At 55.6% G+C, this 22,878-nt stretch overlaps 1 protein-coding gene across 2 annotated transcripts in view; it reads left to right on the forward strand.

Annotated features, from left to right (window-relative positions):
• Window positions 1-836: 836 nt before the first annotated feature.
• Window positions 837-22,878, forward strand: part of TNFRSF11A (TNF receptor superfamily member 11a) — a 65,324-nt gene continuing 43,282 nt past the window's right edge. The window contains exon 1 of one of the 2 annotated variants that reach the window (XM_069569123.1): window positions 837-997. In XM_069569123.1, the coding sequence (XP_069425224.1) occupies window positions 923-997 (75 nt within the window). In that variant the 5' untranslated portion in view covers window positions 837-922. The remainder of the gene's footprint in view (window positions 998-22,878) is intronic. The other variant, XM_069569124.1, reaches the window with a different exon arrangement.

Genomic DNA, 22,878 nt, shown 5'->3' on the forward strand with positions numbered 1-22,878 from the left:
TTCAGCTTCAGCATCAGTCCTTCCAATCAATATTCAGGACTGATTTCCTTTAGGATGGACTGGTTGGATCTCCTTGCAGTCCAAGGAACTCGCAAGAATCTTCAACACCACAGTTCAAAAGCATCAATTCTTTGGCGCTCAGCCTTCTTCACAGTCCAACTCTCACATCCATACATGACCACAGGAAAAACCATAGCCTTGACTAGACGGACCTTAGTAGGCAAAGTAATGTCTCTGCTTTTGAATATGCTATCTAGGTTGGTCTTAGCCGACTCATTTGAAAAGACCCTGATGCTGGGAAAGACTGAAGGCGGGAGGAAAAGGGGATGACAGAGGATGAGATGGTTGGATGGCATCACCCACTCGATGGACTGAGGCTGAGCAAGCTCTGGGAGCTGGTGATGGACAAGAGAGCCTGACGGGCTGCAGTTCATGGGGTCGCAGAGTAGGACACGACTGACCGACTGGGCTGGACTGAACTGAGCTGAGTTCCGCCCCAGGGAACTGAACCCGCGCCCTCGGGGGAGGTCCCGGCCTGGAAAGCTGAGCGCGGGCTGGGGGCGCGCGCGGGGCGGGCCGGGGCCACCGGGCTACCTTCTTTCCGGGGAGTGTGCCCCCGACTGTCCCGGGATGCGGGCCCGCAGTGCCTGCGGGAGCCTCCCGAAGACAGGAGCTCAGCGGGGGCGCGGCGAGAGCCCCGGATCACCCCCAGCACCCCCAGCGCCCTGGACTCGGGCGCAGCCCCCTAGTCCGGGCCCTGCGCCGGGCGCGGCCGGAGGAGGGCGCAGCGCGGGCGGGGAGGGTGTCCGGGGGCGGGGCGGGGCGGGGCTGGACGGGGCGGGGCAGGCGGGCCCGAGGCCCCGGGCCGCCGAACGGGCAGCAGAGGCCGCAGAGCGGGCCGCCGTCCCCCGCCCTCCGCGCCATGGCCCTGCGCGCCCGGCGGCGCCGCCCGCTGCCCGCGCCGCTGGCGCTGCTGGCGCTGCTCGGCCGGCTGCAGGTAAGGAGGCCGCCCGCCGCCCGCGCCCCGCGCCCCGGCTCCCTGCGCGCCCTGCCGCGCGCGGTGCCTCCGCGGGGCCGAGCGCTCCGAGACCCGCACGGAGCCGGGGGGCTGAGGATTTGGGGGGAGAGCGACGGGGGGTGCGGTCGGACGGTGGGAGGAGGGAACTGGGAGCCTCAGGGATGCGGGGTGCAGAACAGGGAGCTGCGGGACCCCGGCACCCGAACGCGGAGGCCTCCAAAAGCCCCACGTAGGGGCAGGCGTCGGTGATGGGGCGACTGGAGGGGCCCCCGCACGATCGCTGCCGCGGAGACAGCGGCTTAGACACGGCCCCTTCCCCTGCGGACGGAGTCGAGAGAAAACTTCAGAACCGCAGGCCGTGCCCAAGTTAAGCGACCGTCCTAAGTAGGATTCTCCTTTCGGGCCATTCTGAGCCCCGGTCCTCAACTCTACCTGCGCCTCGCACCGTCTCCCCACCTCCGCTTGGCAGCTGTGGGAAGGTAGGCTGGCTGATGCTCGCCCCGCGGGGGTGTCCATCCAGAGCTCGCGCTGAGACAGGGTTTGGTAGTTTAGTGGCTCAGCTGGTAAAGAATCCGTCGGCAGTGCAGAAGACCCTGGGTTCTCCTTCCAGAGTTCCATCCCCGGGTCGGGAAGATCTCCCGGAGAAGGGCATGGCAACCCACTCCAGCGTTCTTGCCTGGAGAATCCCACGGACAGAGGAGATATTTTTCTGAAAAAGGAAATCAGAAAGAAAGAAAATCAGATTTTCTTATGTTCCCCTCTTTCCGTAAGTCTCCCTTCTCCCCTCCAGTTCCACCGCACACACCTCCCCCCCACCGCCGCCCCACTCCCACGAACCTGCAAACAGTTTAAGAACCACCGGCTCAGGTTCCGGACCAGAATGACATAGAATCACTTCTCAGAACCCCTGTGATGATATTGGGACAAAATAGTATTCACAGTTGGAAAAACCAACGCACCTGGGGCGCTTGAAGTCAGTCGGGGAGCTGGTCTGTAGGGAGCTGCTCTCCGAGCGCTGAGCGGGCGGGCAGGCGGGGCAGCGGGCGGCCTCACCGCGGCCAGGCCCCGCTGGGGCTCCAGCCCGGGAGCAGCCCGGGACTCCCCTCTGCGGCCTTTCCCCTCGAGTCCCCCTGGAGTCCCGGGGGCTGTTCAAGACTCAAGGGCGGGGCCGGGAAACCATGTCTCCCCGATCCGGGTTCCCTCCCCATCCCAAGCCCTCTGGGAAGAAATCTCTCCATCGGATCACTTGGTCCAGTTGCCAGGTGAATAAAAGCAGTTATGGTTTTCTGTCCCCTGGAGGAGAGCTATAGTGCGGGAAAGCCAGCCCCACAGTCCTCTGAAAGCCTGCCCCTTGGAAGTCCCTCAGAGGGAAGGGCAAATGCTGGTGGTTTTCAGCTTTCAGCAGCTTCAGATTCCCCTGCTCTGTTACGACTGGCTTCGGCTCTTGCTGACAGCTTCCAGAGCGAATGGCACTTCTAGGGCTGTGTTTGGAGTGAGGAGAGATGGCAAACCAGCCTGGGCCGAGAGCCTGGGCCGAGAGCCTGGGCCGAAGTACAGGCTGTGGGCTGGAGCAGATGGCTCTCTGGAAGAGGTGGCCTGTTCCCTTTCTGCCACGGGGAGCCTCTGGGAATGGCTGAGGGCAGGGTTGCTGGGAAAGCCTGAAGGCGTTTTCTCAGTGTGAGCACTTCAGGTGTTGCCCAATGGAGTGTTCAGCAGGTTGGACAGGTGTGCTGTCTTATTTGAGCCACAGGATGAGGGCTGCAGGGAATAGCTAGCCACCTGGGAAAACCCTGCTCACTACACAGCTCAAAAAAAAAAAGCACCTCACAGTGTTAACTGCAAAAACTTCATACGTGCATGTATGAGTACATGCGGCGCTGTAGGGTCTGACATTGACAGCAGTTGCTATCAAAACGTGTCTTTCTCAGGACTTCGCTGGCAGTTCAGTGGTTAAGACTCCATGCTTCCAGTGTGGGTGGCACAGGTTGGATCCCGGGTAGGGGAACTAAGATCCCACACGCCTCACGGTGCAGCCAAAAAAAGCCAAAATACCCATTTATTTCTCAGAGCTATCTTTCAGCAAGTACTATCTACTTTCCCCCACCACCCCCGCCCTTTCCCTTTGAGCTGCATGAATTATGTGCATTTTTAAATCATACCTAAACAGGAAATGGGGCTTCCCAGGTGGCTCAGTGGTAAAGAATCTGCCTGCCATTGAAGGAGACTTCGGGTTCAATCCCTGGGTTGGGAAGATCCCCTGGAGAAGGAAATGGCAACCCACTCCAATATTCCTGTCTGGAGACTTCCATGGAGAGAGGAACTGGCAGGCTACAGTCCATGGGGTCGCAAAGAGTTAGACACAGCTCAGCGACAAAACAACGCCAACAGGAAGCAGTGGAATGATGCTGGAGTAGCTCTAATCAAATGCTGTGTGTGTGTGCCCAGTCTCCCCAGTGGAGACGCCTTGATTCTGAGCCTGCGTGGCCGTGTCCCCCCTGCAGAAACTGTGGTTCCAGGCGCCATCCTGCAGTTGCAGCTGCTTTTGGCCACCGGTTCTGTTCAAAGAAAGGAATTGCCCTGGTGGTTAGTTTTCACCCACTAGGCAAGGCCTAGAGAGCTGTTGGTGGGGGGTGTGGGGGAGGCGTCGCTTGTGTGAAATAGCTGGCAGAAACCGCTTCCAGAAAGTGCCTTATCTGCAAGCATTGCATTTCGTTCCATGAACATCATATTAAATCGATTTAAACGTACCTGGAAGGCTATAAGGTTGGCCTTTTAAAACATCTCTGCGATCGTATCTCTGCGCCTGTGTCAGTGAGGGCATTTGAGTTCAGACAGAAGAGTGTTTGTCTACAGAAAGAAAAACACTGAAAACTTTTATGTTGATCGTTCTGCTGTTGGAGTTGAGAAATTATAGGAGCAGACTGTGTTCATTGAGGTCATTGATCACACAGCCGTGTTTATCCCTAGTAATCCAAGACCTAAGGGCAGAGTCGCTCAAACCCGGGCCAGCAAGTGTGTTTGGTATTTGCGATGTAAAACCTTGTGCTGGGGAGGTGCACGGCCAAGACACAGCTGGGTCTTCACTGTCCAGTCCAGAGGACAAGGTGGGTGAAGGGTAACACCGTCTATACACAAGGCGGTGCAGGGAAGGAGGCAGGGATACAGCTGGAGGAACCAGGAAGGGTTTTGGAGGAGGACACTCCCGAGGCCATCTTTGAAGGACGGCTGGGAAATCAGGGGTCTGAGGCAGTTGGGGAAGAAAGCTCTCTGTTGGAGAAGTTGGCTCGAATGGTTTAGGCCTAAAGCAATCTTGCCAAGAAAAGAAAACCCACATGCTTTTATGACTTTATGGATACCAAATAGCGCTCTGTAAAGCTGGCTGAACTCAAGGAAGCCCGAGAAAGACAGGGCAGTAAACAGTGTTTGAGATAACACTTGTGTGGCCCTCGTTGAGGTGGCAGGTAGTCTAATCAGGAACAGAGAGGTCTAGGGCCCTGGAAGGCCCGTGGGGAGACCCCGAAGAGGAAATCCCCTGGGTGGGGCTGCAGGGCTCATGGGTGCCCGCCCTGGCCCAACAGTCTCCCCACCCCGCCAGCCCATCCTAGCGGGAAGACCTGGCCGTGTGCTCCTACTTTGTTTAGAGAGTCACAGACTCCGGGATCAGCGTCCTTTTCACTGGTTTTGTTGATCACAGATATTTCAAATGTCCCCCCACCCCCGCCCCGTTATTTCCTTCCCACCACTTCCCCCGAAAATGGCACATCTGTAGTCTGAACGTATTCTCTGTGTTGATAAGGAAATATGACTTTGCTTTGGCAGTTATCTACCAGAAATTCTTATGCCAGGAAAACTGAAACAATAAAGGTGTATCTTTGAAGGTCAGTAAATCAGTGTTTTATGAGGCCATGAAAAGGGGAGTTCCAAGTCAGGGCCTCCTTTGCAGAGAGTGCTGTTTGAAGAAGGAGCCACGAGAACTTTCTCTGCCAGCTCAGTATTAAATTCCCCCCATGCTGTTTTCCTATTTTTGAAGTGCATGGGAAAAGAAGGTGGTACGTTTTCCGCATGTGTGTCCAGAGGAGGCTGGCGGGCCCGTCTTGCTGTGGATGTGGGTCCGAATTCCGCCTGGAACGGTCCTCAGCTCTCCAAGTGACTCACGCCCCACGGCACCCACCCTCGGGCCAGGGAGGCTGGCGGACAGCCATGGCCTGTCTGCTGTCTGCCTGCAGAGTCCGGACCCTAGGCCGAAGGAGAAACAACACCCGACCCCACCTCAGTCACCCCCCGCCGTGGTGGGTGGGATCCCCCCGACAGCTGATTTTCCTTCCCACCACCCATTCCTTCCCAGACTTATGTGTCCCTCTGGCTGCCATCTGGGAGCTTAGACTTTCAGTCATGTCAGAGTCTTTGTGACCCCATGGGCTGTAGCCCGCCAGGCTCCTCTGTCGATGGGATTCTCCAGGCAAGAGCACTGGAGTGGGGTGCCACTTCCCGGCCCAGGAATGGAACCCGCGTCTCCTGTCTCCTACCCTGGAGTGGGTTGCCTTGCCCTCCTGCAGGGGATCTTCCCCACCCAGGGGCTGGAACCACGTCTCCTGTGTCCTGCACTGGCAGGTGGATTCTTGACCACTAGCGCCATCTGGGAAGCTCCAAGCACCGAGCTGCCTCGTGGGACCCACTGCTAGAAACAGATTAAACTCAGCTCCTTCCGCCCCAAACCCAACCTCTGAGCCTGAAAAAACCCAGAGTGAGATGGTGGACTTAGGCAGAACAGAAGAGCGGCTGGGTCTGATTTCTCAGCGAGCTCGTGCGGTTTGGCACTGAGCGGGCGGCCCGGCCCACCGGTATCTCTGCCCTCCATCCGCGGGCGCTGTCGGTCTGTTTCCTGGCGGGGTCCCGGCCTGCTGGCTCCGCAGCCCTCCCCCTCCCTGGCCCTGCTGAGCCAAGGCAGCCCCGTCAGCATTTAGGCGCTCGCCTGCGTGGATGTGTGCTCAGGACCCACATGTCCTCGTCCTGTGGGCCAGTGGTGACCTCCAGCCCCAGGTTTCCGTGGGCTGCCATGTTCAGGGTAAGAAAGAAGACTGTGTGTGTTGAACGTGTTCATTTAGCTCAACAAAAGGAGTGCCTCCTCCCAGTGGGACGCCAGGGAGAGCAGGCCCAGCCCTGGTCTCCCGGCACCCCTCAGTCGAGCAGATGGGACCCGTGCGTCCCCGGAGCGCGCTCAGAGTGCGGTGCGCGCCCAGGGCAAGAGGGCCTTCACCTGCTTGGAAGCGTCGGGGGAATGGCCTCACTTTCTTGCCGTGCGCCTGTGCACGTCTAAGGCGCGGAAAGAGGGCAAGGGGGCGGCCTGGCGGGGGTGCGAGGCTGGTGGGCGCCCTGCCTGGCGGTGGGAGGGCCTGGGGGGATAGCAGGGGTGGACGAAGTCCAGTGTTTGGGATGACGACAGAGGGCCATGTTCCCAGGCTGCGAGGGCAGGTGGCGAAAGGGAGGCCGAGAAGGGCTTTATGTGCAAGTAGCCTAGGTTTTACCCCCGGTGTGGTGTGCTGGGGAGGGACCCGCGGTCAGATCTGCAGGTTGTGGGGAGCAGCGCCATGGGGAAGGGGGTGGGTCCCCAGGGGGCGGGAAGGAGGCCCCGGCCGCTGCTCTGGGGAGGAACTTGGAGAAGCTTGAATGGGGTCAGAAAGGTGGGGAGAGAAAGGAGGCAAGTGCAGGGCGCCCCGAGCTGTGCCAGGTGCCGAAGACACGGGGCAGAGGATGTGGTTGGACCTATTACTAAAAAAAAAAAGATAGATGTCAGGACAACACAGCTGACCATTTTCGTGATACTTTTGCACAGTTTATTAAGGAAACTGCTTAGTCCAAATCCAAATCAAATCAGTGTCAGTTTCAAGTAAAGGAATTTTCCCCCTAAACAATAAAGAAGAACGCAGTGTAGGATATGGAATCCCATTTGCTTCGGATTGTCATACTGGGAAGCAAAATTCCTTAGAGCCCTTAGAGGTAAAAACAAGCTGAGGGCCCCAAGGCACTGCAGGAAATTTGTGTGCCTTGGAATTCAGAGCCATTTCCTGGCCTAAAGGTGTCTTTGAATCAGAAGGTCAGGATGTAGGCAGAGTTTGAAAACTCAGGACTCGAGAGATAAGCGGCCGTTGGTCCCCTGAGTCCATCATCAGGGCTGGCGTGACCTACCCCGTGGTCTTCCCTCCGTGCCCTCAGCGCACCCGCCCCCAGCCCAAGCCGTGTTTACCCTGGACAGCAGCTGGGCAGAGCTCTTTCTCCTGCAGGAGGCCCCTTTTCCTGATGGATGTCAGTGCCTCAGCTGAGTGTTTCCCTTCCGCTCTGCCTGCCCCCTCTGCACCTCTACCCCCAAAAGCCCTGGCCTCACAGGTGACACAGAGGCCCTCCTGGCACAGGCAAAGGCAGAGAGCTGCCAGGTCCCCAAGTGGCAGGAAGAACCATCGGCAAAAAAAAAACGACCCTTTGGGTTCATTGGAATAATAATAACTCATGACATTTCCTGTTCAGTGTTCAGAGCACAAGAGCCACTTCCTCCAGCCACCAGAAATTTGAAGACTTTCCATGAAAAATGAGGAAGAAAAACTTTTTAACATGTTGTGAACGTGATGGTTAAACCTGGGAGGCGGGAAGAGAACACGGGTTCTGTCACACAAGTCCTGTCTGCGCCGCGGCCTCTGCCAGCTCCGTTCTCCTTACTTCCCCCAAATAGGAAGTGAGCCTTTTTTCTGAGGTTCTGACTCTAAAAACACTTGCTCCTCTCTGCAGCGTGCATGCGTGCACGCTCAGTCCGTTAGTCGTGTCCTATGCTTTGCGACCGCGTGGATTGTAGCCCGCCAGGCTCCTCTCTCCGTGGGATTCTCCAGGCAGGAACACTGGAGTGGGTTTCCATGCCCTCCCCCAGGGGATCTTCCTGGTCCCGGGACTGAACCCGAGCCTGTTATGTCTCCCGCGTTGGCAGGCAGGCTCTTGACCACTGGCACCGCCTCACTGAAAACTGTTCTTAAGTAGCACAGACAGCTGCCAAGCGCCTCTCCAGTTGAAAACTGTCGGGCTCTCGGTTTTGCACCCAGGGTAGAAAAGCAGCATCATGTCTGAAACGTTCGTGTTAACGGAGCCCCTGGTCCCTGTTTCAAGCCTCGTGGGGACGGACCACATCTGCCCTGGCTCGGCCGCGCACCCTTCAACAGTCCTCAGTGGCCAGAAGGTCCCTGTGGCCCTGAGTCCAGTGCTGCCTCACCGCTCCACCCGGCTCCTCGCACTTGCTCTGTCTGGGGGTGAAGCGCCGCTGGCCACTGTCTCTATGTTCCGTCTCTCTCTTTGAAGACCGTCAGCCACTGCTTCCTCTTCCTCAAGTTATTCCTGCGACTTCCTTTAACCTCTCTGTCAGCTTCTTTCCTTTCAATTCTCGGGATCCTGGCTTTGCAGTTCCAGGAGGTGCTCTGGAAAACAGACCTCCCCTCTGCACCTGAGCCGGGGCGCTGAGACTGCCCCCCGCCTGCGTCTCTCACAGTTAAGTGGGTCAACAGCTGCCCGGAGGGTCGAGCCAGGAGCCTCGGATGTGCAGGGCAGGACAGGGGCCAAGGAAGCCTCTGGGCCTGGACGGACGTGATGCTGAGGGCAGAGCCAAGCGGGAGAAAACCAAGGCCTGGCTGGTGTCTGAGCCCGGAGCCGGCCAGGTCGGGGCGGGTGGGCCTCAGCCCCGGGGAGGGCGCGGCGTGGGCCCTGGGAGCTGAGGAATGCACGTCCCCAGGCCCCGACATCAGACGCCCTGCAGGTGGGACCCTCCATCGGTGTCACCCCCTCCGCAGGGGATTCTGAAGCATGCTGGAGTTCCAGACCTGCTGCTTTAGACGTCAGATTCCACGGAACGATTTTGAGCTCAGAGCTAAATGAGTATTGCCTGATGACTGTCTTAAACGCACCTGCCACCTGTCGAAGCCCTCCCGCCTGCCCGGCACGTGTTAGGTGCTGCAGACGTCTAATCCCCACTCCAGCTCGCCGGGAAGACAGGACTCACGTCTGGGGCCCTGTGAGCGCGGCCGTCACCCTGCAGGGAAGCCGCTTCTGCAGTCGCTGCGTGACAGGCAGGGCTCAGACAGGGAGCTCTCCAGGCCTGGGGCGTGCAGAGAGAGAAGCAGGCTCCTCAGGGCTTGGGGAGGCAGCACTGCCGGTCTGCATCTGTGGGACTCGCTCAAGGAGGTTCATCTGCGGAGGGCGCTCTGTTGTCAACCGTCACCAAGCAGAAGGGGAAAGGCTGTGACTTTAAGGCTGGGTTTAGGCGGGCACCCTGGGCAGCCTCAGCTCAGGGCCCATGTGCGGGTCGCTCCCTGACTCAGGAGGAAAAGAAATGTGATAGGCTGAGTCACCGCTGCCACTTCCCGACGCGAGGGCATCTCTGACTGTGGGCAGTCCTCGGGCGCCGGGAGGAAGCTGTCCTGTCCCCTCTGGGCCAGGCGCTCCAGCTCTGCCCTGCGTTTGTCAGGACGTCCCGGGCGTGTTCATCCCCTTCTGCTGCGCCCCCAGACTCTGTCCTCCGTGTTGGGGGCTGGGGGAGGGGCCCTTCTGAGGAGCTTAGGTTTTCCTTGTTCCAGTCGGGGTCCCTGTGCCCAGGTCACCGAGGTCCTATTTATGTGTCTGGTTACAGATGACCAAGGCACCAGATGGTGGGATGGCATCGCCGACTCCATGGACATGAACTTAGGCAAACTCCGGGAGCTCGTGAGGGACGGGGATGCCTGGCGCGCTGCAGGCCATGGGGTTGCAAAGAGTCGGACACAACTGAGCGACTGAACGACAGCCAACACCCCAGAATGGGCAGCTCGTCGTCGTAACTGCGTGGGGCGGCCCTCGGGACACGGGATGCGGGAGTGATGGGCGCCCGCTGCTCTGCGCCCGCGCGGTGAGCCCAGGGCGTCCCGGGGGCCTCCGTGTGAGAGCCCTCTCCCGCCGGCAGCGGGAGCGGCCGCGCGTGGGCCAGGCGGGCCTGCCTTCCGTCCACGTTCGAGAGCGAATCCGAGCCCAGGAAAGGATTTCCGATCTTGGTCTGGCCTCCCGTTCCCCCCAGGGTGTCTCTATCGCTGCCCCCCCGGTTGGCGGAGCCCTTCCGAGCCCGTGCTGGGGAGCGTGAATCTGATTCAGAACTCGTAGGAAACCATTACAGTTTTCTGTAAGGGGAAGTTGTAAGATCGCAATCAGCCCTTCAGGAAATATTATTCTTAATTTACCGAGAATGTGAGCATTTGCTGCGTGCCCGGCACTGTGCCACTCTGCTTATCACGCACGGTCTGAGTGGGCCACCTTGTCTCTTGGTGAGGAAGAAGGGAGACAGGGAAGATGAGGAAAGGAGAGCGTCGAGCGCGGTGCCCGGCAAGCAAGGACCAGCTCTGCCCTCTCGCCCGCTCTCGCCCCCTCGCGCCGCGCGGCGCGTGCACGGCGGTGGGCGGGGCGGGGCTCGGGGTCCCTCCTGCGGATGGAGACGACGGTGCAGAGCCTGGCAGGGCCCTCGGGCGCTTCCTCTGGCTCTCGGGCCTTGATGCCATCTCTGACCTTGCTCCTCCAAGACCAGCAGTGTCAGCATCACTTGGGACTTGTTAGAAAACCCGCATCTTTACGAGAGGTCCAGGTGGCTCGCTTGCGCAGTGAGGGCTGAGAAGCGCTGGTCTCTGAACAGTGTAGGCGAGTCAGATTCTCGTACCTGGCACCGTGCAGAGCTCAGAGGTATTGAGTAATCCTGGGTGGTTGAGTTCGTCTGTTTTGTTTTGCTTTTTTTTTTTAAGTGGAGCTCAGTTGTGGCTGAGACTAGAGAAGGTGGAGCTTAACTGTGTTCAGGAAAGAAAGGAAGAGGGACGAGTTCAGCCAAGTCCAGGAATGGCCCTGGACATGGGCTCTCAGTCTTGAAAAGCGAGGCAGATGAATGCTGTGGAGCGTGGCAGTGACTGTACCAGAGCGGGGCCGTGGTGCTCCCCTCCCAGCCGCCGAGACGCGGAGGGTCTCCCCTCGGTGGCTCCCCAGGGCCCGGTGTCCGGCTCGGGCTTCCTCCTTCCTTGAACCTGAAATCGAGCCGAAGTCCTAGGATGTGAGCCCACAAGGTCGCCGGAGGCTGTGAGATGAGTCGGGGGGTTAGGGCCTCATGGCTCAGCGGCCCCGGACAGGCTCTCCAGGAGAGGCGGGCCGTGCGCCCGGCAGGGGGGTACGGCTGGCGATGGATGGTCGGCCGGGGCAGGGAGGGCGCAGCAAAGCGGGGGGTCAGGGTTGACCCAGGGGCGGGCGGGCTCGCCAGAGTGGCATGGGGGGGTCCGCGACCCCCGGGGTCGCAAAGACAAGCAGTGCGCTCACTGAAGGTCCTGAGCAGGGCGTGACCCCGAAAGTGACGTGGGGGGGGCAGGCAAGTGGGGGAGGTGGGGAGCGTGCGGTCGACTGGGAAGAGGAGGAACACGGAAGCCCACCTTAGACCTGGGGGAGAACGGGGGCGCGGGAGGCTGGTGCGTGTATGGCTGGGTTCACTGTTCACCCCAGACTCTCACACCATTGTTTGGTCATCGGCTGTACCCCACTACAAAAGAGAGAGTTAAAAGAAGCAAAACCGCCGGTGATCCTCAGCGGGATTGCGGGAGGAGACAGTCCCGGTGGCTGAGAGCTTCCAGCACCGGGGCTGAGGAGTCCAGGTGTGAGACCTTCCCTTAAAGGACAGTGGCCCGAGTGGGCAGTTCACTGATCAGCCTCGCCTACCCGGGCCGAGGGTGGAGCAGGATCGCAAGGCTGGAAGGCCGCGGCGAGGGGCCGCCGTGCGCTTCTGGCCTTGGTCCTGGGCAGGGCTGCTGGGGAAATGGCAGGAGTGGATGCGGGCGGGCCGGGGCAGGTGTGGGGGCCTGGGGAGCCCTGAGGGGCCTTCGTCTCAGTCTGACCCATCTCTGACCTTGCCGGTCGACACCCAGCAGTGTTGGCATCACCCGAGAGCCTGTTAGAAGTGCGGACCCCACCCCAGACCCACCCACTGAGGGGCGCCTTTGAACCCTCTTTCCAGGTGACTCTGTGCGCATTTAAGCAGCAGGCAGGGGAGCTCCCCTGGCGGCCCAGTGGGGACTTCACCTGCCCGTGCTCGCGGTGCAGGCTGACCCCTGGTCAGGGGGCTAAGATCCCGCACCCTGTGGCGGAAAACCCAAAACGGAAGGGAGAGACCACATTGCAACAAGCTCAAAAAACACTTTAAAATCTGTCCACATCAAAAAAAAAAAAAAGGTAAAACAGGAATTGTTGTTTAAAAAGGAAGTAGGCCAGGGCAGGCTAGCCCCTTCCCTGGCCCTTTGGGAGCTAAAGGCCCCTTTGGGAGCTAAAGGCCTTGTTAGCCAGGTGCACCCCCACCATGGGCTTCCCTGGCGGCTCAGCTGGTGAAGAATCCGCCTGCAATGTGGGAGACCCAGGTTCGACCCCTGGTTCAGGAAGATCCCCTGCAGAAGGGAATGGCTACCACTCCAGTGCTCCTTCTGGAAGAATCCCATGGACAGAGGCTGCAGTCCACGCGGTCACAAAGAGTCAGACGTGATTGAGGACTGACACGTCACTTCCCTCGAAGAGCAGGGTGGAGCCGCGCCCGGCCCTGGGCGCCCAGCAGAGCAGAGCAGCGCTGAGCAGCACAGGGGTCAGTAACGGCTACTGCAGGGAAGAGGGGAAAGGAGCTCTCCTCTCAAATGAATAAAAGTTAAAACAAAAAATTCAAGAATGGCAAAGAAAAAAAAACCCCTCCACACTGGGAGGATAAAGGGGGCATTCACAGGAGCCTGGGTGTGAGGACAAGTCACGGTCCTGGTCGCGCTGTTTAGGAAACAGCCCTTCCCGCTGTCTCAGGTAGCGCACAGCTGCAGACTTGCTTCACCCCTCATCTCCCAGAAGACAAAGACACTTGCAATTAAAGTTTTGAAACGCAAGGTTATTTCTTCATTTTCCCTCGGGCCATATGTTTTCTAGGAGCAGAGATAATACATGCATTGTGAGCAGAGTAAGAGAGATGAGCAGAAATCAATAGACCTTTGATATGCTCTTGTCTGAATAAGACTTTTTTTTAAATGAGTTTATCTGGAATCAAGGTGATGGGGGAAAGAAATGCTGATGAGGCCTAAAAGCCAACTTTCGAGACAGCTCATGAAGTTGCCTGTGCTGCCTGCTAGGTTGAAATGGTGACTATGCCAAGACTTCTGAAAGGCCACCGTTACTCTACATTTTTCCGGGGTTTTTTTTCCCCAATTAAATTTGACCTGAGTCAGATTTTTGTTTCTGTGTGCAGTATCTATTTTTAAAAAATCTCATAGCAAAATGGTTAAGATAGTAAATTTTGTTATGAGTACTTTATCTCGTTTAAACTTTAAAATTAAAAAAACCTTATGACAAATTATTTCCTCCCTGATGATAAAAACAGCATGAAGTGCTCATTATTTAAAGTGTTGCGTCCACTGTGAACCTGCAGTCAGCGTCACAGAGCCCTGAAGCTGCAGGGACGTCTTAACTCAGGATGTGGATAAATCACGCCACCAGTTGTGAGAGTTTAGACTTGACCTGACTTGTTCCCTCACTTCATGCAGGTCTCCACTCAAAAGTCACCTTATCAGTGAGGCTCCCCTCATAATTCCATCACCTTGTCCTGTTTTATTTTTTACATCGTGATCATTCCAGCCAGATTCCATTACATGTTTGTTTCCTGTCATTCTCCTCCCAAGGACTATCAGCAAGGACTCTCTCTGGCTAACATCTACCGTGTCCACAAAACTTAAAATTGTCTCTGGCACATAGGGTGTGTTCACTTAACATTTGGGGAGTAAATGAATGCAATTTTAATTCATTCCACTTTTAGGTTGTAAACTGGCCAAGCACGTCTTACTTAAATGCTAAACCTCCTTGATTATTTTCTGGAGAACCATGCAGTGATACTGTTTAGATTGGGAAAGTTATTCTACAATAGGAAGATCAAGGATTTCTTTCAAGATGGAGAAAATGAATCCAAGGGTCCTACAGCCCTCTGGTAACCATCCTGGTCCTATATAAAGAGTCAGTGCTGTTGACAGCTAAGTCTAGACCTGTGCACAAGTCTGGGCAAAATGAAATCACCCCATAAGAATGGATAAAGGACTTGGGCAGACATTTCTCTAAAAGTGGCCGATAGGCGCATAAAATAGAGACTCAGCGTCACTCGTCGTTAGGGAAATGCAGCCACAGGCACGCGGAGTGGCCGGCGGCTAAGGTTCGGTGCTCCCGATGCAGGGGTTCCAGGTTCGGTCCCTGGTCAGGGAACTAGATCCCGAATGCCGCAACTGACAGCTGGTGCTGCAGATACCCAAGTTAATTAATTTTAAAAAGCCACACTCGTTAGGATCACTATTACCAAAAGAAAGGAAAAATAACAAGTGTTGGCAAAGACGGGGAGAAATTGGAAGCCTCATGCGTTTCTGGTGAGAGTGCTAGTCGCTCCGTCGAGTCCATCTCCGTTTTGACCCCGTGGACTGTAGCCCTGGGGGCCCCTCAGTCCAAGGAGTTCTCCAGGCAAGAACACTGGAGTGGGTGCCACTCCCTCCTCCAGGGGTCTCCCCGACCCAGGGATTGAAGCCTGTGATTCCTGCGCTGCAGGCAGATTCTCTACCAGCTGAGCCACCGGGGAAGCTCCGGTGCGTTTCCGGTGGGAATGGATTAAGGCGGTGCAGCAACCACGGGGGGATGTCTGGTGGCTCCTCACAGAGCTGAACGCAGAGTGACTGCGTGACTCCGGCGTGGACTCCGGAGAACTGGAAACGAGCCCCCGCAGCTTCTTGTGCGCCAGTATTCACTGCCGCTCACAGCAGCCCCGTTCACAGCAGGCGGGCGGCGGCAGCAGCCCACACGTCCACCCGCAGACGGACGGCTAAGCAAGCAGACGCGTTCACGCAGCGGGGCGTCATTCTGCCGTCAGGAGGAGCGAAGCTCCCACTGCGCAACAACGTGGACGAACCTTGAGACCATGCCAAGCGAGATAAGCCAGATGCAGAGACAAGCCCTGCACGACCCCACTTTCTCGGGGCGCCTAGAACAGTCAGGCTCACAGAGACGGGAGGCAGAAAGAGGCTGCCAGGTGCTGGAGGAAGTACGGCACTGTTCTGTAACTCCAGGGTTCCCAGACAGCGCGAGGAGTTACTGTGTAGTGCTTAAGAGAGTTTCTGTCTGGGGTGATAAGAATGTTCTGGTGAGGCCTTAGTGATGGTTGTACGACATCATGAGTCTAATTAACGCCACTAACCGTATACACTAAGAAACGGCTCAGATGGCAAATTATGTGTATATATACATGCTTTTTAAAACATATACATAAAATTTTTACTTTTCAAAGGGCTGACGTGAAAGAGCCAAATTCAGTGTTTCCAGATGGAGACAGCCCTTTCTCCCCTCCCTTAAAAAGAGCCTCTTTCTCTGCCCCCCTCCACGACCGAGATTCCCTGCCTCATGCGCTCACACCTGCTCTTGGCCTGGCCGTTCCGTCCCTGAGACGCTGGTCATCCCCCCATCGGACACTGTGCATCGTCAGAAGGAGCCTGTGCCTTCTTCTCCGCCTTTCTCATGCCACCACTCTCTGCAGTGTGCTCCGAGTGTGAGCTGCTCAGGCGTGTCTGACTCTTTGTGCCCCCGTGGATGGCAGCCCACCAGGCTCCTCCATCCATGAGATTCTCCAGGCCAGAATACTGGAGTGGGTTGCCTCTTCCTCCTCCAGGGGATCTTCCCCACCCAGGGACCAAACCCTTGTCTCTTGCACTGGCAGGCAGATTCTTTACCATCTGAGCCACCAGGGAAGCCCCAGGGTGCTGCTAAAAAGGCCCCCTTGCTTCCACAGCTGCTACGTCCTCCCGGTCCACTCCCTGGCCCCCCAGCCCCGGGGCCCACACCCCTTAGGGTCTCCCTCCTCCTCTCCTCCTCCTGCCCAAACATCCTTGGCTCCTCTGCCCCTCGCCCCTGCCCCCCAGCCTTGGGGTCCTCCTGCTGAGATCCCTTTCCCTGTATCCCAGGCCGAGTGCCCTCCCCTTCCTGTTCCTGTGACCAGTGAGGGCTGCGTCCAGGCACTTCCTGGAACTTGATCTTCGGCAGACCAGGCCCTGCACCATTGCAGGGTCCCCACCTGCTAGTTTTCTCTCCTTGGTGCCTGTGGGGTCTGGCGCTACATGCTTTGAGACGGTGGGATGGGCCCACGGCCTTGTCCTACACAAGCCTGTCCCTTGCTCGGGCACGTGAGAGCCCAGGAAAGGTGTCCTTGAAGGTGTGATGATAGCAGTGCTTTTTAAGAGATGGGTGCTTTCTGTCATTAAACCCTAAACCAAGCTGAAATTCGCCTTCCGGTCATACCACATGAAAAGTCACTTTACAAGGTAAGGCAGAGGACTCAGGCAGAGAAGTGACTGGCCTTGCTCTGCTGTCTGCGAGTGAAGAGGTCAGCTCCCAACCCCTTTATGGGGAGTGGTCTGTATGGGGAGGGGTGGACTCCTATTAGTGGTTTTCAGTGAGCCTAGTAGTTGACCAGCCCTGATGAATGCTTTCAAGCTGGAGTTTTGAATACTCTTTACCGCTGGAAACACATTCATAAAATGCATTTTAGAATGTCCTAAATCCCTCAGTAGCAGCTCAGTTATTAATACATTATCAATAGTAGTCACGATATCATCCTTTTCTTCACCTTCTTTTCAAACTAGACACATCTTTTCATGTTGTACCAATCAGAGAATAGTTGAGCCTCAATTTTAGCAGCAGAATTTTTTTTTTTTCAAGAGTCGTATGTAAAATATGTTTCTGTAAAGGCGACTCTGGCCTCCCTGGTGACCCTTCGGTAAAGAATCCACCTGCCAGTTCAGGAGACGTGGGTTCAGTCCCCAAGCTGGGAATATCCCTTGGAGAAGGGAGTGACTACACACTCCCGTCTTCTTGCCTGGGAAATCCCCTGGACAGAGGAGCCTGGAGGGCACAGGGTCTCAAAGAGTCGGACACCACTTAGCCACTAAACGACAACAGCAAAGGGAACTGGAGTATTCTAGACGTCAGGGAGCTTTCTGCTTGAACCCCCTGATTCTCTGTGTTGCTTCACGACTTGGACCATGCACCTGGCTTGTATAGTGCGGGGTCTTCACACAACTCAGTGGTCTTCCAGGGAGTGCTTAGGGTGATCTGTTGGGGTGCACGGTTCAGTTCAGTCGCTCAGTTCAGTCGTGGCCGACTCTTGGCAACCCAATGGACTGCAGCACGCCAGGCCTCCCTGTCCACCACCAACTCCCTGAGTTTACTCAAACTCACGTCCATCGAGTCAGTGATGCCATCCAACCATCTCATCCTCTGTCGTCCCCTTCTCTCCCGCCTTCAATCTTTCCCAGCATCTGGGTCTTTTCAAATGAGTCAGCTCTTCACATCAGGTGGCCCAAGCACTGGGGTGCACAGGAGATCCCCAAAGGCTGCCTGTTTATTTTCTTCGTCTCTTTCATCGGTAACATGCCATCTTCATAGGTGCCTGTGTAATGTTCTGAAGTATGAAATGTGAGGCTTGGGTTTGTGCAAAGAGAAAGTGTGAGTTTTCCTCTGTAAACCGTCAGCTTGAAGTGCTGTTTGTTGGGTTTTTTAAAGTGGAAACGTCTAGCAGGGCGTTTGGACATCCCTCGATTCTGTCCTGGTTGACAGCAATCCCTGCAGGATCTCGCAGCCCCTTTCTCAGCAGAAGCTTGGAGTCAGCTCACCCTGCACCCAGCTCCCACCGCCGTCACTGACTGAAGCCCCAGACAGAAACCACCGCAGTGACTCTGGCCTCCCGCCACGATCTCAGGCCCATGAGAAAGCACTGCTTTATGTGAAGTCAAACAGGCTTTTAAAAAATGAACTTTTTCAATTAAAAACATGTTTTTTTCTGGGAATTCCCTGGCTGTCCAGTGGTTAGGGCTCTGCACCTCCCACTGCAGGGGGCGCAAGTTCGAGTCCTAGTGAGGGAACTAAGGTCCTGCATGTCTTGCAAAGAGGCCAAAAAACCCCCCCGTTTCCCAGTCACCAGAAACACTCTGATGTCAGCTTTTGTGATCACAGGCAGGTTAAAACTAAACAGGAAAGGGCTTCTGGATGTTCCTGCAAATCCCTACCCTTCTGCACCCTCTTTACTTTTTCTGCCAACACTCCATCCCCTCCGCTCCCCCATCAGGGCATGATCTGATAGAAGGAACCCAGGCTCCCTGATCCCGCCCAGGGGCGCGGTTAACCCTCCCTCCGGCGGCCGCCAGCCAGGGCGTGCAGTCACTGACAGTAGCTGCCCCACCTCAGTCCCCCAGCGACTGGCTGGAAAGGTCCTTGGCCTCAGCGGGAGGAAGCACAGGCTTCGTTCTCACTTGCCGTTGCTGCCTTGCCAGGCTTCCCCGTGGCTCAGTTGGTAAAGAGTCTGCCTGCAGCATAGGAAACCTGAGTTCAATCCCTGGGTCTGGAAGGCCCCCCGGAGAAGGGAATGGCCACCCACTCCAGCATTCTGGCCTGGGGAAGTCCCAGGGACAGAGGAGCCTGGCAGGCTACAGTCTGCGGGGTCGCAAAGAGCCAGACATGACTGAGCAGCTGAACCAGCACACGGCTGCCTCATTTGCACAAATTGCCCCATCGCGCCCTCACTGTGCACAAGCTGCCCCACCGCGTCTTCACTGCGATTCGCCCCGTTTTACAGGCGAGGAGACAGCGACTCAGAAGTGGCCTATCCCCACTGGTCCTCAGGTTGTAGGAAAGCAGACAGCCTTATTAAAGAAATGTAGACCGGCCTGGACGTTCGGTCCTGAGAGCTGCCCTGGAGGGAAGAGCCGGAACGGGAAGCCCGCCCCGCCCTTCCTGGCCGGCGCAGCCACCTGGCCAGGCGGCGCCTCTGTCCTCACCGGCGCCCTGGTACCACTGCCCGTCCTTCTCAGGGGCTCTCCCCGCCCGAGCCTCTGCTCTGCTAACTCCTTACATTCTGGCTCCTCAGACTCGACTTCAGCTAGTGTCTCGTTTCTCTGTGGAAACCTGCCTTATCTGATCGGCAAAAGCTTAAAATGACTCCTATGTGTCCACTCCCAGGTCTGAACTGTTAACCAAGAAGTCTGATGGTGGATGCTTTCTCTCCGGTAACAGACATATAACTGTGCCATATTCGAGAATATAAAGCTGGATCAAAGAGAGGAGGGGCTGGAAGCTTCTAGAGAAAAGGGGATAAGAAAGGGACCAAACTGAAGAGGTCCCCCAGAACATCTCAGTTTCAAGGGTCTGTGTTTGGACTCACCAATTGAAATGTTTAGAGCGGAAGACTTAGGCCTTGCCTCTGGCCTGACTTCCCAGCCAGCGGAGCGAAGAAGTGGACAAGAAGGCGCCTTTGTCTGCAGGTCTGTGGCTGAGCCTCTTCTGTGTTTGCTGTCTACTGGTCTCTGAAAACGAAAAGCTTCTCTCCGAAAGGCTTCAGAGGAAAAAAATTCCCTGGCATGAAATCCTCATAGTAAAGCCATTTTCTTGATGTTCTGGGGAACGGGGCTCTCTAGTAGTTGATTTCTGGGTGAGAGCACTTTCAATTTTGACTTTCTTTAAGGATATTTTTCCCAAGGGCTGTAAGACTGTTGCGCGGCCTTTTCACATTCAGTAGTTCCCTCTGTTAAGAAAAACCACCTCTTTCAGTTCGACTGTAACAATCAGAAATGTGATATGATCTTTGCTTAATTTACAGCCAGATTCTCGAGTACAGTCATGGACGAGATTTTACAAAATAAAACCTGTGGAAAATCCCTCATTTGTTCCTCTAGGTTGAGTGCTTTTCTTCTTGACTTGACAGAAGGAGCCGAGCTTCTTTCTGTTTTGTTACATGTCAGCATGAATTTTCAGTAGAGCAGAAAAGTAATTTTAGGATTCATAATGCCTTTTGGTACAATTGGGTTGGTTTAACTGCACGAAAAATAAATATTTAAGTCAATCTTCCCTGAAGGATTCCAAATACAGATCCTCCAATCTCTGCCACTCTGCTCAGAGAAATGTTTTGTTTCTTCAGCTTGGAGTTTTTCAGGATTAGACCCAACACGGCATTGCATTGGGAAACAAATCCAATAACTCCACAGAGCTTTTAAAGACAATTTTGATTTATAATTTTTTATCTCCCAAAGCCTTGCATAGACTGTAGACATGCTTATTCCAGAAGAGTCTGTCAGCCATTAAAATTAAATACCAGCTTGTATGCCCTGAAACAAAAATCGACATGACTCAAAACACAGAAGAAAGTGAGGCAGCAGATGGCCAATACGTTAGGTGTTTGTCTTAACTTCTTTTTTAATTTTAATTTTAACTTCTTTTTTTTAAGACTGTCCAAGGAATGTATATGGGCAGGGGAGAAGAAAGGGGGAAACAGAAAAGGTATTTGCTGTAAACAGACCCTAGGGTTCCTTCTCGGAGAAGGCGATGGCGCCCCACTCCAGTCCTCTTGTCTGGAAAATCCCATGGACGGAGGAGCCTGGTGGGCTACAGTTCAAGGGGGCGCTAAGAGTCAGACTCGACTGAGTGACTTCCTTTCACTTCACTTTCGTGCATTGGAGAAGGAAATGGCCACCCACTCCAGTGTTCTTGGCTGGAGATTCCCAGGGGCGGCGGAGCCTGGTGGGCTGCCGTCTCTGGGGTCGCACAGAGTCGGACACGGCTGACGCGACTCAGCAGCAGCAGCAGCAGTGTTCCGTCTGCGCTCAGGAGCTGTCTGTTAGAAAGCAGAAGTTAGTCGATGTAAACTCTGCGGGCCAGATGTTACTTTTGTAGTTTATTAAGACCTGTAGTAGGGCCCTGTCAGCACATAAGTGGTTTTTACAAGACTTCTAAGTACCCTGAATCAAAGCGTATTCCCCAAAACACAAGTGCTGCACCGGACCTGAGGCTGGATTTATGTGACCACCCCTTTTATTCCATAAATAGTTTAGAAGTCGCTCTGCTTTATTTGTTTAATGAAAACAAGGAGGGGTCAAAAGCCCTGTTGCTTTAGAGGGAAACAAGTCGATTCTGAAGGCAAATGAGATAAAATGTAGATAACTAGACGTCTGTACTGCTCAAGTTACCAAAGGCGGCCTGTCACTCCGTTTTGGGCAAAGAGAGGAGACTGGAGGTGGTTGAGAAAATCACCCCATTTACTGAAAACCTGCAGCCTTATGCTGAATCCCGGCTCCCACTGCTCGCCACCCCCACCCCCTACCCCCATTCCCTGGGAGACTGCTTCTGAAATACTTAACCAGGAGCGTGTTTTCATCTAATTCCTGCCTTCCGAGGACTACTACCAATGATGAGAGCTGCCATCTTTGGTTCCAGGGGAAGATTGTTTTCTGGTCGCTGTGTCTGACTCTTTGCGACCCCATGGACTGCAGCACGCCAGGCTCCCTTGTCCTTCCCTGTCTCCCTGAGCTTGCTCAAACTCAGGTCCATTGAGTTGGTGGTGCTGTCTAGCCATGTCATCCCTTGCCGCTTCCTTCTCCGTCTGCCTTCATTCTTTCCCAGCATCAGGGTCTTTCCCACTGAGTCCACTCCAATCAGGTGGCCAAAGTACTGGAGCTTCAGCATCAGGCCCACATTCTGAGCAGTGGGAGGAAAGGGCCCAAGGACCAGAAGGAGCTTGAGAGGCCTGAGGGCTCTCCCAGTGCTGGTGAGATGAGGGATGTCAGAACTAGAACCCAAAGGAAAAAGGAGGGGTTGGACTGGGAGGGGCTGAGGGCATCCACTCATTCACACCAGAAATGCCCTTCTGTGGATGTGGGCCATCAGTACAGAGGCTCGTATCCAAAAGATCTAGCTCTGGCTCACCGGAAACCAAGCCAAAGAAGGTGGGATTTGGGGACGTGGGAGCAGGGAGGCCAGAGGCAGAGCTGGCCTGGCCTGCAGCATCAAGGGACAGGTCCCCAGGGGGTCAGCAAGAGCAACAGGCCAGGGCGTCCAGGGTCTAGATTTCCCACTGGTTACAAACGCGGGGACTGCAGGGCAGAGGGAGAGCCGAGGGGTCCCGGACACAGAGCGTGGGATCGGAGTGAGACCAGCACAGAATGAAGCGAGTTTTACGTGCTGTGTGAGCCCCAGGGAGCCGCAAATCCTCAACTAAGAAGGTGCATCCTAGAGCTGCAAGTGGAGGAAAAGAAGCAGAGCTTCTTGGAGGCAAAGAGCAAAGAGCAAGGGTCAAGTCAGTTCAGTGGCTCAGTCGTGTCCGACTCAGTGTGTCCCCGTGGACGGCGGCACCCCAGGCCTGCCTGTCCATCTCCAACTCCTGGAGCTTACCCAAACCCATGTCCGTTGAGGCAGTGATGTCATCCAACCATCTCATCCTCTGTCATCCCTTTCTCCAGCCCTCAGTCTTTCCCAGCGTTAGGGTCTTTTCCAATGAGTCAGTTCTTCCATCAGGTGGCCCAAGTATTGGAGTTTCAGTTTCAGCATCAGTCCTTCCAATGAATATTCAGGACTAATCTCCTTCAGAACGGACTGGTTGGATCTCCTTGCAGTCCAAGGGACTCTCAACAGTCTTCTCCAACACTGCTGGGGTCCAGCCCCGGTGGATCCAGGGAATTCGAAGGGTGGACGGAGTCAGCGAGGAAAAAACTTATTTATTTATTAATATAAGATTAAATTAGATTAGGAAGAAATAGTGTAGTAGGAAAATTAAGTGGAGAAAGAGGGCTGAATAACTTGGATTACGTGGAAGACCAATAAAATTCCAGACAAGGAATTTGCACCATCTACGACGTTGGGCCACCAGCGCTCGCTTGAATATCTAAGGGTGCCTCGCCTTAGGCTCCCTTTTGCGCGGGTCTTAACAGCCAGGGCAAGTAAGTAGACTTGGCGAGCCTCCGCCCCCCAGA

This window comes from Ovis canadensis, chromosome 23, assembly GCF_042477335.2.
Source record: "Ovis canadensis isolate MfBH-ARS-UI-01 breed Bighorn chromosome 23, ARS-UI_OviCan_v2, whole genome shotgun sequence".
Lineage (NCBI taxonomy): Eukaryota > Metazoa > Chordata > Mammalia > Artiodactyla > Bovidae > Ovis > Ovis canadensis.